This window comes from Callithrix jacchus, chromosome 17, assembly GCF_049354715.1.
Source record: "Callithrix jacchus isolate 240 chromosome 17, calJac240_pri, whole genome shotgun sequence".
NCBI lineage: Eukaryota > Metazoa > Chordata > Mammalia > Primates > Cebidae > Callithrix > Callithrix jacchus.
Window position 1 is genome coordinate 49,225,202 of NC_133518.1, and position 13,561 is coordinate 49,238,762.

The window sequence follows — 13,561 nt, forward strand, 5'->3', positions numbered from 1 at the left end:
CACTCAGAAGCTGTCACAGCACCTGAGACACCTCCATGGACACCCTTATGGCATACTGCAGCCCCCAAGCTTCTAACACACAGATAAGGAGCCTGCCCCTGCCAGCTTCCTTCTAACAACAGCCCGAGCCTCCTCCTCATCCCCCTTGAAGTCTAGCTTCAGTTAAGGCAATATTTTAGACTACACAGCAGAGAGAGAGAAAGAATGTCTGCTAAAAGTCAGCTCGGCCTCCCTGGCACAGGAAGAGCCAGACTGCATAGGACCTACACAGAGAATAAACTTAGCCACCAACCTCAGCAGGGAAGTGGGGAGAAGGGAAGACAAAGCTATGATTTCTCATTAATCTGCTTATGAGCACAACTTGAAATTGGAGTAGATGGGCTGTTTTCCTAGTAATTAATAATTTTATAGAGACACACGTATGACGAGGTCAGAGTCGCTAGTGAGATGAGGTCAACAGGCTGATGTGACTCTGCCGATGGGACCAGCCTGTGTGTACAGAAAGGATGTCAGGAACAGGCCTTAGGCCAAGGAGCCCTCTAGAAAATGCATGAGCCGCTTGCCACACATCCTAATGCACCAGTTCTCCCTACGGCTTCCTCTACTCCCTTCTCACCTATTGTCTTCTCACTGCCCACGCTCTTCGCAACAGAAACAGCTCCAGGCCAGGACCACTCTTTGTTGGCTGTGCTATCTAATTGGTCTCCAGGTGCCTCTGCACAGTCAAGCGACTGGTCACCATGACTTTGACAGGAGACGGTTTCACAGAAGCAAAGTGAAAGCCAAGAGTACAGTTCCCTGGCCATAATGAAAGTCTGTTCTTCCAGAAAAAATAGCATGGAACAAGAAGCAGAGAGATTATTCTTTCTGCCACCCTACAAAGTCCCAGTTTCACATACCCAGAAAAGATGTATCAAATCAGCACAACTGTATGAATCATAAAACCATCAGCATTTGGCCCAGCCAGGCTCAGAGGACATCAATTCTCGGGCTGTGTTGGGAGAGAGCAGCTCTTGAAGGCTCACTGTGTCTCACCTGTAATTCTCTGTCACCCACCATTCTCTCTGCTGCTGGCTTCGCAATGATTGTGCTCAGTGGGCTACTCCAAAACCAACGTGAATAGCCACTGTATCCATCTGGCAGTACTCTTTGAGCACCAAAATGAGTGGAAAACCCTTCCCCTGAAGACACACCATGGAGACCAGCAACAAGTACCTCCACATGCACTTCCCATCCCCTACCAAACAGTGCAGAGTCTTCCCAAAATCACCATTTTTGCCCGAAGGTCCCCCTGCCAGCCATAAGTGTCCAGTTACTAGCAGAATTAGGGGCAAGATTTCAGAGGATTCAGCTGAAAGTTCTCGAGACATGGGCAAGGGGCCTTATCTTCCCTTCCAGGGCACTGAACTCAGCCAGGATGCTGGGCCACAAGACCCATGATGCCACTCTCCAGTCTCAGAAATATCATCAAAATGTGGCTTCCTGTGCCTTTGAAGTGGCAAAGTGATGGTGCCATGGGTTCCCCATTTCCTCTACCCTCCAGTGAGTTTGCAATAAGTAGTTTGTAAAGTCAAGTCATGTTCACAATAGCTCGAGATTAGAAATGTCCAACAAAACTCAGGAGGGGATTGAGACTGGGAAGGGGAAATGGAAAGAAACAATTTGGATTTACATATTTGTCCCCACAGGCCCTTCCAGGACAGCCATAGGAGGTAACTGACAAGCTACACAGACAGCAGAACCCTCGAAAAGAAAAGTTCCAATTAGCCCAAAGAAATAAAAGCCTGTTCCCAGAGTCCCAATTAAATCAGAACCAATCAATGCTTGCTCCGGTTCCTGCTGTTCTGCTTAGGATATAATGAGAAAAATGAGAGTGCCCTAGCCAGCAAGTGCGGTATGGCAGCCCTCTGAAGCCCAGAGAAATCACCCACTCATGCACTGCTGCGAGCATGCCTGGCAGCTGCTGCACCTGTGCCTTTAAGAACTCAGCCTGGTGCCTTGGTCTCCACTTAGACCCTGACAAATATCAAAGATGGTGACCCTCCCAACCAATGGTACAAAGAAGAGGGCTGTGGGACTAGGCTGGGATGGTTTTAAAACTGTCAACGTTGATTCATCACTGGATCTGGCGCGCTCTCTCCTCTGTTTCCACACCATCCATCATGGGTACCAGAACCAAGAAATCCAATAAAGACACAAAGACACAGCTCTCTCTGCTCTCAGCAGGCCTCAGAAAGGCTGTGTGAGTGCTCTGGCCCAAGCAATTTGCTGAGTCCAAAGGATTCCTGAGCTGATGGGCATTAACAAGCCTGTGCCTGGCATTTCCCCTGCAGGTGTCTGGGGAGCAAAGTAACTGGGGAAGTAAACTGGCATAGGCTGGTCTGGTGCTCAGGCAGGGTAGGGGTGACATCAGAGAGGGCAGCTGGCAGGAGGCTTACAATGGACAATAAGTTGCTAATACAGCCCCCGAGCTCCAAAGGACTAAGGGCAACCCTAGGGGTACATTAAGAGCAAGGTAGTCATTTCTGAGAGCCATATAGGAAGGCTTCCTCATAAAAGAATCAGGACTTTTGAAGGTTCTGAACAAAATTTAATATGGGAAAACAGTCTTCTCTTCCCCGACCCTGGACTCCCCAACGTTCAGCTCCCATGCACTTAGACAATGCATGAGCTGTGGGGCCTCCAGATCCTTCTATTCACTCCCAGAGCAGACTGAGCCTGCAGCCAGTTCAGCACATTTATTGCCACATGTTGAATATGGGCCTTCTATGGCTGGCAGTGGCTAATAGGAGTACATAGTATCCTGACACTCTCAAACTGCAAAGTTTGCATCACTCTGTGTCATTTAGAAGCAAAAGTTAATATAACACATAATACAGCCCCACTCCCATTCCAATAGTTTCATCTCCTTCCAGGGTCTGGCATTGAGCCCCTAAAGAAAGACAGCCAAGTCAGAGGGCTTTGAGTTAATGAGCTACATGGGTTCAGTACCAAGTTGAGTGCTGTGGGAGCTGGACTGAAATGAACTAAAATATTTTCCAAATTCAGTCACATCTCAATTACCTTTGAGTGAATTGTCCATGGCAACGCAAATTCCAAATTCTCCAGCCCTGGAGCTTAGGGCTGGATTCAGGACATAGGTGTGTGTGTGTGTGTGTGTGTGTGTGTGTGTGTGTGTGTGAGAGAGAGAGAGACAGACAGAGAGAGAGAGAGAGAAAGGAGAGAGAGAAACTCAACACTATTACTAACTGGTCGTTATTTTACCATTTGAAAGTCCCCCATCTCTTCCTCTCACCATGAATAATAAATATGGACAATCTGGTTGGACATGATTAGAAAATCATCAGGCCTAGCACTGGGAAGGAGAGTCCTCAGAGCTTTATAATAAGCCATTAGACTCTTTTCTGTTCCTTTATGACCCAGAACTATTGGTGAGGAAACCTTGCAGATCTGTCACTGCCTTAGATGGGCAGGAAGCAGAGACTCCAAAGCTTACCCTTGCACACCACGCTGTTCTCAGGCTCATAGCCAGGCTTGCAGGTGCATCGTCCAATGGGCACCATCCATTCCCCATCCCCGTTGCAGTAGAGTTTGATGGGTACGTCCACTTCTTCTGCGTTAGGGATGCATGTGCCCCGAGCAATCACCAGAGATGTGCTCTCTGCTCCTGTCATGGTCTCTGGAAACACTGCAAAATTTTGCACAATGCTGGGACACTTTTTAAAGAAGACACGGACAGAAAGAAGAGACATACAGGCTCCGTAATCCTGAAAAGCGAGGTAAAAACCATTCCGAGTAAGAGGCCCAAAGCTCCTGACTTCCGTGTTTACCTTCATCAGCCTCCCCCCAAAGTCCACCTGGGAGAAGCTCTCATCTGCAGCAATGGTGTCTACTTTGAGGTAGGGGGCTTCAGACCAGAAGGCCGACTTCTTGGTGGCAATGACAGAGTCAGTCTCATAGTAATACAAGTTGAAGGTCTCCTTGCAGGATCCTGGGACATTAGGTAGGCTGCTGCAGTCTCTCACAGTGAAGCGCATCTCTGTGTAGATGCGATGGGCCCCCCGCCGGTTGATGAAGGTGGTGAGCAGCCAATTGTTCTGGTTGGGCTCGAAGACATTGCACACCTGGTAGGTGCGGATGGTGTTCAGGTTTTCATCATAGCCACTGACTTCTTCCCACTGTACATAACCGGCCACAGGTGCACACATGCAAAAACACAAAATAGAGAGTGAGAATACAAAAAGTAGGCAGAGCAGAGGAGAATCCTGGGCTTAAGGGGCCTTAAGAGCTCACCAGTCCAGCAGCTTGACTTGAGAAATGAACACATCTAAGCCCAACTTGATTTTAAAGATCTCCTTATAAGAAAGCTTCACATTTCTCTGCAGCCCATGCCAAAATATAACACACTTCATTCAAGAAAGTTGTTCCTTGCCTAACCCTTAATGCTCATGCTGTGACTGGCTTATTACATCCATGGGGACAACATGAAGCTTTCAGCCCATGTGATGGCAGGGACTTTCTTCCTCACTTCCACAGTCACTACTCTAAAAGCCAATCTATTGTTAGGAGTCCAATTACTTGACACCTACACCTTGGAAATCCCCATCTCTGAACCTAATTTCTTTATTATGGTGAAATTACGTTATATCTCTGAAAAGCACATGAATTTAAAGCTTTTCAGAGATTTGCAACAAACTTAAATTCTCACAAACCTTCTCTTTGTGAAAACATGAATCTCTTTGAAGAACTGATAAGGTTTGGATGCTTCTCCCATCTAAATCTCATGTTGAAATGTGATTCCCAATGTTGGTGGGGCCTGGTGGGAGGTGATTTGATCATGGAGGCAGACCCCTCATGAATGGTTTAGCACCGTCCCTTTGGTGATGAGTAAGTTCTTGCTCAGTTCACATGAAATCTGGCTGTTTAAAAGAATCTGGGACCTCCTGCTTCTCTCTCTCTTGATCCATCTCTTACCATGTGACATGCTGGCTCCCCTTTGCCTCCTGCCATAAGTGAAAGCTTCCTGAGGCCCTCACCAGAAGGAGATACTAGCACTATGCTTCATGTACAGCCTACAGAACTATGAACAAGTTAAACCTATTTTATTTATAAATTACTCAGCTCAGGCATTTCTTTATAGCAAGGTAAGAGTGGACTAACACAAAGACCTAGACTATAAAACTGGTAAAAGTGGAGGTTGCTAAGAAGAACCTTTAATGAAGCAAGTGAAGCTCTATGGTGTGCAAATTTCAGGCAAGGCTATGATGAAGGAAAATGTTGGAGGGTGCTACTTTAGGGAGTAATGAAAATTTCTTAAGAGAGAGACAAACATGATTCACATTAGAAAAGTGAGCTCCCATTTATAGCAGCCCTGTAGATTGAAATAAGAGAGAAGAACAACACAGGTATAAAGTGATATCTTTCACTATTCCCAACAACTTTCAGAACTAGGTATTATTATCCCCAATTTACAGATGAAAAGACATCATGCAACTCACCCATGCTCATACAGCTAAAAGAGATTATGAGAGGAGCTAGTAGGAAGTACTTTGAATGGGCAAAGAAATTCACTTAAGAACTTCTAGATTATTTCAAAAATAGGCAATGAGGGCTGGAGGGGAGTGGGGAAAGACCTTTAAAGGCATGGCTCCCTTAAATGAGCTTTCTAGGACAGGGGTCAAAGAAGAGTTGCTGAGTCATTCTTTCTTTTTTGTACATGGGAAAAAGGAAGAAGCTAACCACATCTGGGAGTGCTCCAGATCCTGGTCTCAAGAACTGAGGCTATTTCCAGGAATAGATTTAAACTTGTATTCTGTTTGCTTAGAATAAAAAAAAAAATAGAGAGAAAAAATTAAACTTCCTAAAGTGAAAATGAATTAAGATTCTGACTATTTAGACAATTTAGCAGTGGTGATCAAGGTAACCAAATCATGCCAGCATCTTTGAATATTGTGCTAATTGCTTATTATTTACAGTGGTGGACTTTATCTAGACTAGAATTCTTCATTAACACAGCTAAAAGCCAATTATGTGTGCATGGAAAATATACTGCAATTGCTTCTTGCAAGGAGTAAAGCCCCCTGTGGAGGAAGGAGGATAGAAGCAAGACTGTCCTCTAAACTTGTGTGAAGGAAACCAAAAAACAGGCACGTTGTGGAGAGGTGGGGAAATGGACACATCGAGAGCTGACCCTGCATGCCCAGGTCTGGAAAGTAACCTCACTCATGGTCGCTCCTGCTGTCTGGGCCTCTGCTACCAAGGCACCTAAACCGAAGTCTATCTAGGGTCCTCCTGATCCCCATCATCCCCCAGGAATCCCAGAGTACCAGTTCCCTCACCAATTTGAAGTCCTGCCAGTCCCTCACCAAACAGATCAGCTGCTGCCAGTATCCTTGCAGCAGTTCTGGGACACACAGGCCATCAGGATTCTGCCCTGGACAGTATTAGCTCCAGGCCAAGAACCACCCAGCACTCCACCTTTCACTTGACCTCCAACCACACTATTCATGACCCACCAGCATCTCTCCCAGCATCTCCCACTCCACTCTACCTTCAGCAATGCCAAGGACTAAACATCCCCAAACTCACAACTCTGCTTCCAAGTTCCAAGCCTGTTCTCACGCTGTGCTTTCTACCTGGGATGGCTTTTTGTTCTTCTGTGCCTGAGATACTCCAGCTCTTGAAAATCCCATGGCTGAATTAGACAGCATATCATAGCACGCTAGTACATCCTCCATACAACAGGTAAGAACCTGTGCACACTGACCCTAGGGCATCTACCTCCTCCAGGAGTGAGTGAGCCCTAAGGGGGCTGCGGCGCATTCCTGGAGTGGCACATCCACAGTCCACACAGCTCCTTCACGGCATGCCTTGTGCCCAGCACATGGACCTCCCTGTGCCCAGGCCCCATGTGACCCCATGTGGCCACCATGGAAGAGAGAGCTCATCTCTGTGGCCTGCATGGAATGTAAATTCACAGTTGAACCTCACCTGGATTTTGCTTAATTTCTTATTGTCTAGATGTAAAATAACCACTTTTTCTGCCTTCTTGAACACTACATTTTGTTCTATTAAATGTGTTTATTAGAGTTATGTTCTGCTTGCCTGTTTATTTTTCAACCAGGGAGAAGTCACTGACAATGTTTCAGATCCAATTTTTAGATGTCCCTCCCTTTCCATGGCTGTTATCAAACATTTTCTCAGTTGAACCTATACGACTTCTGAGAAAAGGAATTTTTTTTTCTGTTCTGCGATTGTTGAAATACAACAGGTCTCATGACCCATTATTCCAGTTAGGTCTCAGTACACATGTGGGGCCCCTCTGTCAATGCATACGTAAAGCATGTGGCCCCATTTAGAGTGGGCATCTGGTCACAGCCAGAGTTCTTGACCCATCCAAGACTAATGGAGTTCTGCTATGGGAGCACGACGGAAGCCCATTATATGGGCTTCACTTTAGCACTGAAACAGTTAATACCAGGAGGTATTTAAATAAGCAAAATGAGGCCAGGTGCAGTGTCTTGCGCCTATAATTCTAGCACTTTGGAAGGTGAAGTGGGAGGATTGCTAGAGCCCAGGACTCAAGACCAGAATGGGCAACATAGACCTCATCTCTACAAAAATAAAAATAAAAAATTAACCAAGATTGGTGGCTTATTCCTGTTGAACCAGCAGTTCAGGAGGCTGAAGCGGGAAGATCGTTTGAGCCCAGGAGGTCACGGCTGCAGTAAACCATGCTCGCACCACTGTATTCTAGTCTATGTGACACAGCAATAAAATAAGCAGCATGAGGATTTCTACTCTGATGGATCTGGGATATTGAGAACACTTATCTTAGAAAATGACAGTTATTGGTATTATAAAGCCCAGCAGAAGTCATTGTTTCAAACATTAACCTCTCTGGGTCTCAGTTTTCTCATCTGTAAAATGGAGAATCATACTGGGTGACCCAGAGTTGTAAAATTCTACAGATCTAATTGATTCTATGACAGTGCCTAAGGGAGTGATCTAAGCTAATTAGAGGAAATTCAGCTGCATATTCAAAGGGAAAGAGTAGAAGGAAATTGAGAGAAAGAAAAATAACTCCCTGTTGTTGGAAAAAGGCCATCATAGAGCTTCCCATTAATTTCTTTCCCTCTTTCATTCTTCTTCTGTCAGCAAAAGCTCTGCAGGGGTTGCAGAAATAAGTGATCAGAGTAGGCTTCAGGAGGTACACATATTCCACAGCAAGTGGTAATTAGAACTGGGGGCCTCGAAGAAAGAGAAGATTTTGGTTAATCGAGATAAGGGAAGAATAGCATCCCCAACAGAGAGAGACAAACGTATCATTCATTTATGATATTCGGAGTCAGTCTCATTGCTTTATATTTATACCTCATTCATTTGTCAATGAAAAAAAAAATGTCTACTGAATGTTAGGTTTGTGCCAGGCATCCCATTAGCCACTGGGGATATAACAATATGAAGTTTATAATCTAGAGAAACAGAAATTAGAAAATTGTTATTAAAATAACTAAGTAATTACATTTGTGTTAACTGCTGTGAGGGAAAATTATAGGGAGCCAAGACAGGGGGTGCAACGGATATACAGAAGATTGTCAGGAAAGACCCTCGGTATGAGTCCGTTTTATGTTGCTACAGAGGAATACCTGAGGCTGGGTAATTTATGAAGAAAAGAGGTTTATCTGGCTTACAGTTCTGCAGCCTGTACAAGAAACACGGCACCGGGATCTACTTCTGGTGAGGCCTCAGGAAGTTTCTAATCATGGAGGAAGGTGAAGGAGGGGCAAGTGTGCCACACTGTGAGAGAGGGAGCAAGAGAGATGCCAGGTTCTTTTAAACCACCAGCTCTCGTGTGAACTAACAGAGTAAGACTCACTCATTACCATAAGGAGGGCATCAAGCCATTCACGAGGGATCCCCTGTCATGACCCAAACACCTTCGGCTAGTCTCCACCTCCAATACTGGAGATGATGCTTTAACATGAGATTAGGAGGAGACAAACATTCAAACAATATCCCCCTCCAAGCTGAGAGGGAACAGTTAGATAGAAGTTAGCCAGGAAAAGTATGTGCCTTCTGGGAGCAGAGTAGAAGCAGAGCCTCTACTTCCTGGGTCCAGGAAAGGCAGGTACAAAGGTCTCATGGTGGGAAAAGTGGCCTAGTGCCATTGAGTAATGAAAGCTGTGTGACAGAGGGCCGTAAGAAGCTGGAACAAGATGAATCCAGTTGAGAATTTTGAATTTAATCCTCAATGTAACGAGAAGTTGTTGATGAGTTAGGGAGAAAAAACGCAGGTGATCGGAGCTGAGCTTTTAAAAGCTCCCTCTGACTGGTTTGAAGGGTAGCCTGAGTGTATGGGCAGGACAATTGGAGGTCATTGTGGATGTGCAGGCAAGAGATGATGGTAGGTTAGAACAGACCAGTAAAAACTGAAAAGATGCTTTAGGAAAGAGTCTCTAGACCTTCACTGAGCCACGTTTGGGGAAACAGACCAGACTCAAAGGGTCATGTGTCCCCTGAATACTCTTTCAGGCATCAGTCCTGCCTCGCCAACCAGGCTTTGGGATTCCCAGATCCTTAGAAATGCTGATTCTTCACCTCTTCCTTCCCTCTTTCCTTAAAAAAACGGGGAATTTTACCAGCTTCGCAAGTACTACACTGTAGATGCCCAATTTCCTATTCAGGATGAAATTTCTTTTTTTTTTTTTGAGACAGAGTTTCACTCTCGTTACCCAGGCTGGAGTGCAATGGTGCGATCTCGGCTCACCGCAACCTCCACCTCCTGGGTTCAGGCAATTCTCCTGCCTCAGCCTCCTGAGTAGCTGGGATTACAGGTACGCGCCACCATGCCCAGCTAATTTTTTGTATTTTTAGTAGAGACGAGGTTTCACCATGTTGACCAGGATGGTCTCGATCTCTTGACCTCGTAATCTACCTGCCTCGGCTTCCCAAAGTGCTGGGATTACAGGCGTGAGCCAATGCGCCCGGCCCTCAGGATGAAATTTCTTTTACCCAAAGCCTGTGCTGGCTCCAGTTCTGGCAATGTGTTCTCACATTTCCTAAAGGTCTCCATTCAGTGACTGCTTCTTAGCCTCCACTTCTAGGCATTTGACATGTTGCCTCTTGTATTCCTTCCTGTAATTATCTCCTCCCATTAAAACAACAGCAAAATATCATGATTTGCTTATCAGATTTGCAAAAAGTCAAAAAGATAAAATGTCAAGTCTTGGTAAGAAAGTGGGAAAAAGAGTACTGACGAAGCCTGTTGGTGGAAGTATAAACCAGTGAAATCTTTTAGAAGTCAATTCAGTAGCTTCTCTCAATACTTGAAGTGTGGGCCAAAACTGAACCCAATATGAAGAATGTAAATCATTTTTTTAATTGTACTGATAACTAGGTGCCCATCTGGGGAAAAAAAATGAAACTTTTGTTTCATACGTATACCTTACTCCAGAATAAACTTCTGGCGAATCAAAGATTTAAACATTAAAAATGAAACTACGAAGATACTGAAAGAAACCATGGAGACAATTTGTGTATACTAATTGTGACATGAAACTCAGAAGCCATAAACATACTGATAAATTCAGTTCTATACAAGTTTAAAAACTGGCATGACAGAAATAGCCATAAGCAAAGTTGTAAGGGGGAAAGAAGAAATCCTGATAGAAAAAAACTGTCACTTACCACAGATAGTGTTAATATCCCCTAATATATAAAGAGAACCCACATGTCAACAACAAAATAGAAAGTTGAGCAAAGAATATCAACAAACTGTTCACTAAAAAAGATACAGATATAACTTAAATATATGAAAAGATGCCAAATCTCACTCTTCATAAAGTATGAGTTGTTACTTTGCCACATTATGACACTTTTGGGGGATGTCAAAAGTGTGATTGCACACTGTGTTGGAGAGGATATGGGAGATAAGAATTCTGATACACAAATGGAAGAATAGCAAATGTGTACAACGTCTATGACAATGTTGGTTTTATTTATCAAAATTATAACAATATACACCCTTTGACCCAGCAATTCCACTTCCAGGATAATTTCTCAGATGGACTTCTATCTATGTGAAATTAGGTACACACAAAGTTATCAACCGCCACCACTGCCACCTCCAGAGCTTTATTCATATCCAGAAAACCTAGTGGTGGACCACTGGCCTTTGGACAATACAGTAACCTTCTCAGAATCTGCTGAGTAAGACCTCTGGGAGCATGGTCCTAATGGAGAGAAAAACCAACAGTTTCTCAAAGAGATTGAACTCTTCACCAACCAGTAGTATAGGGGACTCAGAATCTGAAACAATTAGACTAAAAGAAAATTAGGTATAGGAAATTTCCTGTACATCTTTATATGAGGAGTCAGCTTTTTTTTTTTTGAGACAGAGTTTCGCTCTTGTTACCCAGGCTGGAGTGCAATGGCGCAATCTCGGCTCACCGCAACCTCCACCTCCTGGGTTCAGGCAATTCTCCTGCCTCAGCCTCCTGAGTAGCTGGGATTACAGGCACGCGCCACCATGCCCAGCTAATTTTTTTTTTTTTTTGTATTTTTAGTAGAGACGGGGTTTCACCATTTTGACCAGGATGGTCTCGACCTCTCGACCTCGTGATCCACCCGCCTCGGCCTCCCAAAGTGCTGGGATTACAGGCGTGAGCCACTGTGCCCGGCCTGAGGAGTCAGCTTTATACTTGCTGCATGCTAATCTGACTGTTATCCTCCTTTCTTGGACTCTTTAATATGTCACCTAAGACCTTTTGCTGTCAACTGGTGAATGCATAAACAAAATGTAATGTGCCTATACAATGGAAACTATTCAGAAATAAAAAAGAATGAAGTACTGGTATGTACAGCAGCATGATGAACCTCTAAAATATTATGCTAAGTGAGGAAAGCTGTGTGTCCCAAAAGACCACAGATTGTGTGATTCTAAACACATGAAGTGTTCAGAAGAGGCAAATCTACAGATAGAGAGGTAGGTTAGTATTTGCCTGGGGTCAGAGAAGAAAATGGCGAGTGACTACAAATTGGCATAAAGAAATTTTGTGAGGAGTAATAAAACTGTTCTAAAATGAGATTGTGGTGATGGGTTACAAATTCTATAAATTTACCAAAAATTACTGAATTGATTAAAATTTTAATACATTTAAAATGAGTGAATATATTGCAGGTAAATAATACCTTTTTGTGGCTTTAAAATAAAATCTCTGTTATCTGGTCCAGCCCACATCTCAATATCCCAACAATGCTGACACGGTCTCCATTATCCACAAGTAGCTTGTTCATGGTGACTTCATGCCCTGCTCATTCTATCCTCTGTACTGTGGATGGCCTTCTTACACCTTTGTCCCTGTATCCTAAGTGCCAATTATTCATTCAATCAAATTTGTTGTGAATGGTGCCTAAGTTGAGGCAAAGGTGGCATCTGGAGAAGCTAGGTGGCCAAGGAAGCATCCCTATCACTGAGACTAAGGGCCTGGGAGTATCAGGGTGTGGTCCAAAGACAGTATCAGAATCTTAGGCTCAAAACCCCATTCCAGGACCACTGGATTTTCCAACCTGGAGGTCAATCAGGTAATCAAAAGGCCAAAAGTGCTCCCCATGTTTAACACACCCACTTCATCACCATAAAGTGCCATTTCTTCCAGAACAATCCATATTCCCCCCATCTGGCCTGTCTCTTGCATTCCCATGACTAATGCACTAGGGCTGGCATCACCTCATGCCCTGGTCAGAACATGGTGACAACAGACAGGGCAAGAGACGTCAAGGGCCCAAAGCAGGGCCTTATCCTCTCCCAGCTGGACACAGAGCCCATGCCCTGAACATTGCTGCTGATGTTCTGACTGACCCTTCTTCTACCTCTCCCCCATCCTATCTGAACTGAGCCAGAGAAAAGCAGATGTGGCTCGGAAGCCACTCTAAACCATGTTGCTCAAGACTTTTTGTTGACAAATGGGCAAATTGAGGCCCAGAGACATTAAATAGCAGGCCTCAAGTCAGGCGGCGGATCCGCGGCAGGGCTGGACTCTCTTTGCTGCACCTTCCTCCGAGGTGGCTCCGGTCTTGTTTCCTCCATAATGCCTTCCCTGGCTTAGATTCATCTACCATTTCTCTGAATGCATAAAGCATGATTGAGTTTATTCTACACAATTTAGCATTTGATAATACACTGTTCTGAAATATCCTTTAATTGCTTCATGTGTGTGACTTTGGTTTCTGCTACCAGGCTTTGAGTTCCTTGAGGACAGGGAATTAAGTTTTGACTAATTTATTAGTTCATTTCATGAACTAAATAAAGCTAAATAATTCCATGTATTTAGCTTTACAACACTGGAATTACAGAACACCATTTTATTCAGTAACATCTGGGACCAGTGAAATCCATTTTCATCTCACTTTCTGTCCTAGGTGATCTCATCCACATACAAGGCTTCAACCACCATGGAGTCCATCACCAACTTGACCCCTCCCCAATACCCCAGACTTGTAAATCCTGCTGCCTGCTGGATGCCTCCTGCTAAATACCTAAGATGCACCACCTTGCTCT

The 13,561-nt window shown here is 44.4% G+C and overlaps 1 protein-coding gene across 6 annotated transcripts in view; it reads right to left on the reverse strand.

Moving 5' to 3' along the window:
* Window positions 1-13,561, reverse strand: part of EPHB1 (EPH receptor B1) — a 438,054-nt gene that overhangs the window by 277,211 nt on the left and 147,282 nt on the right. For all 6 annotated transcript variants that reach the window (XM_078354180.1, XM_008983781.5, XM_078354179.1 and 3 more), the window contains one exon: window positions 3,497-4,178. In XM_078354180.1, the coding sequence (XP_078210306.1) occupies window positions 3,497-4,178 (682 nt within the window). The remainder of the gene's footprint in view (window positions 1-3,496; window positions 4,179-13,561) is intronic.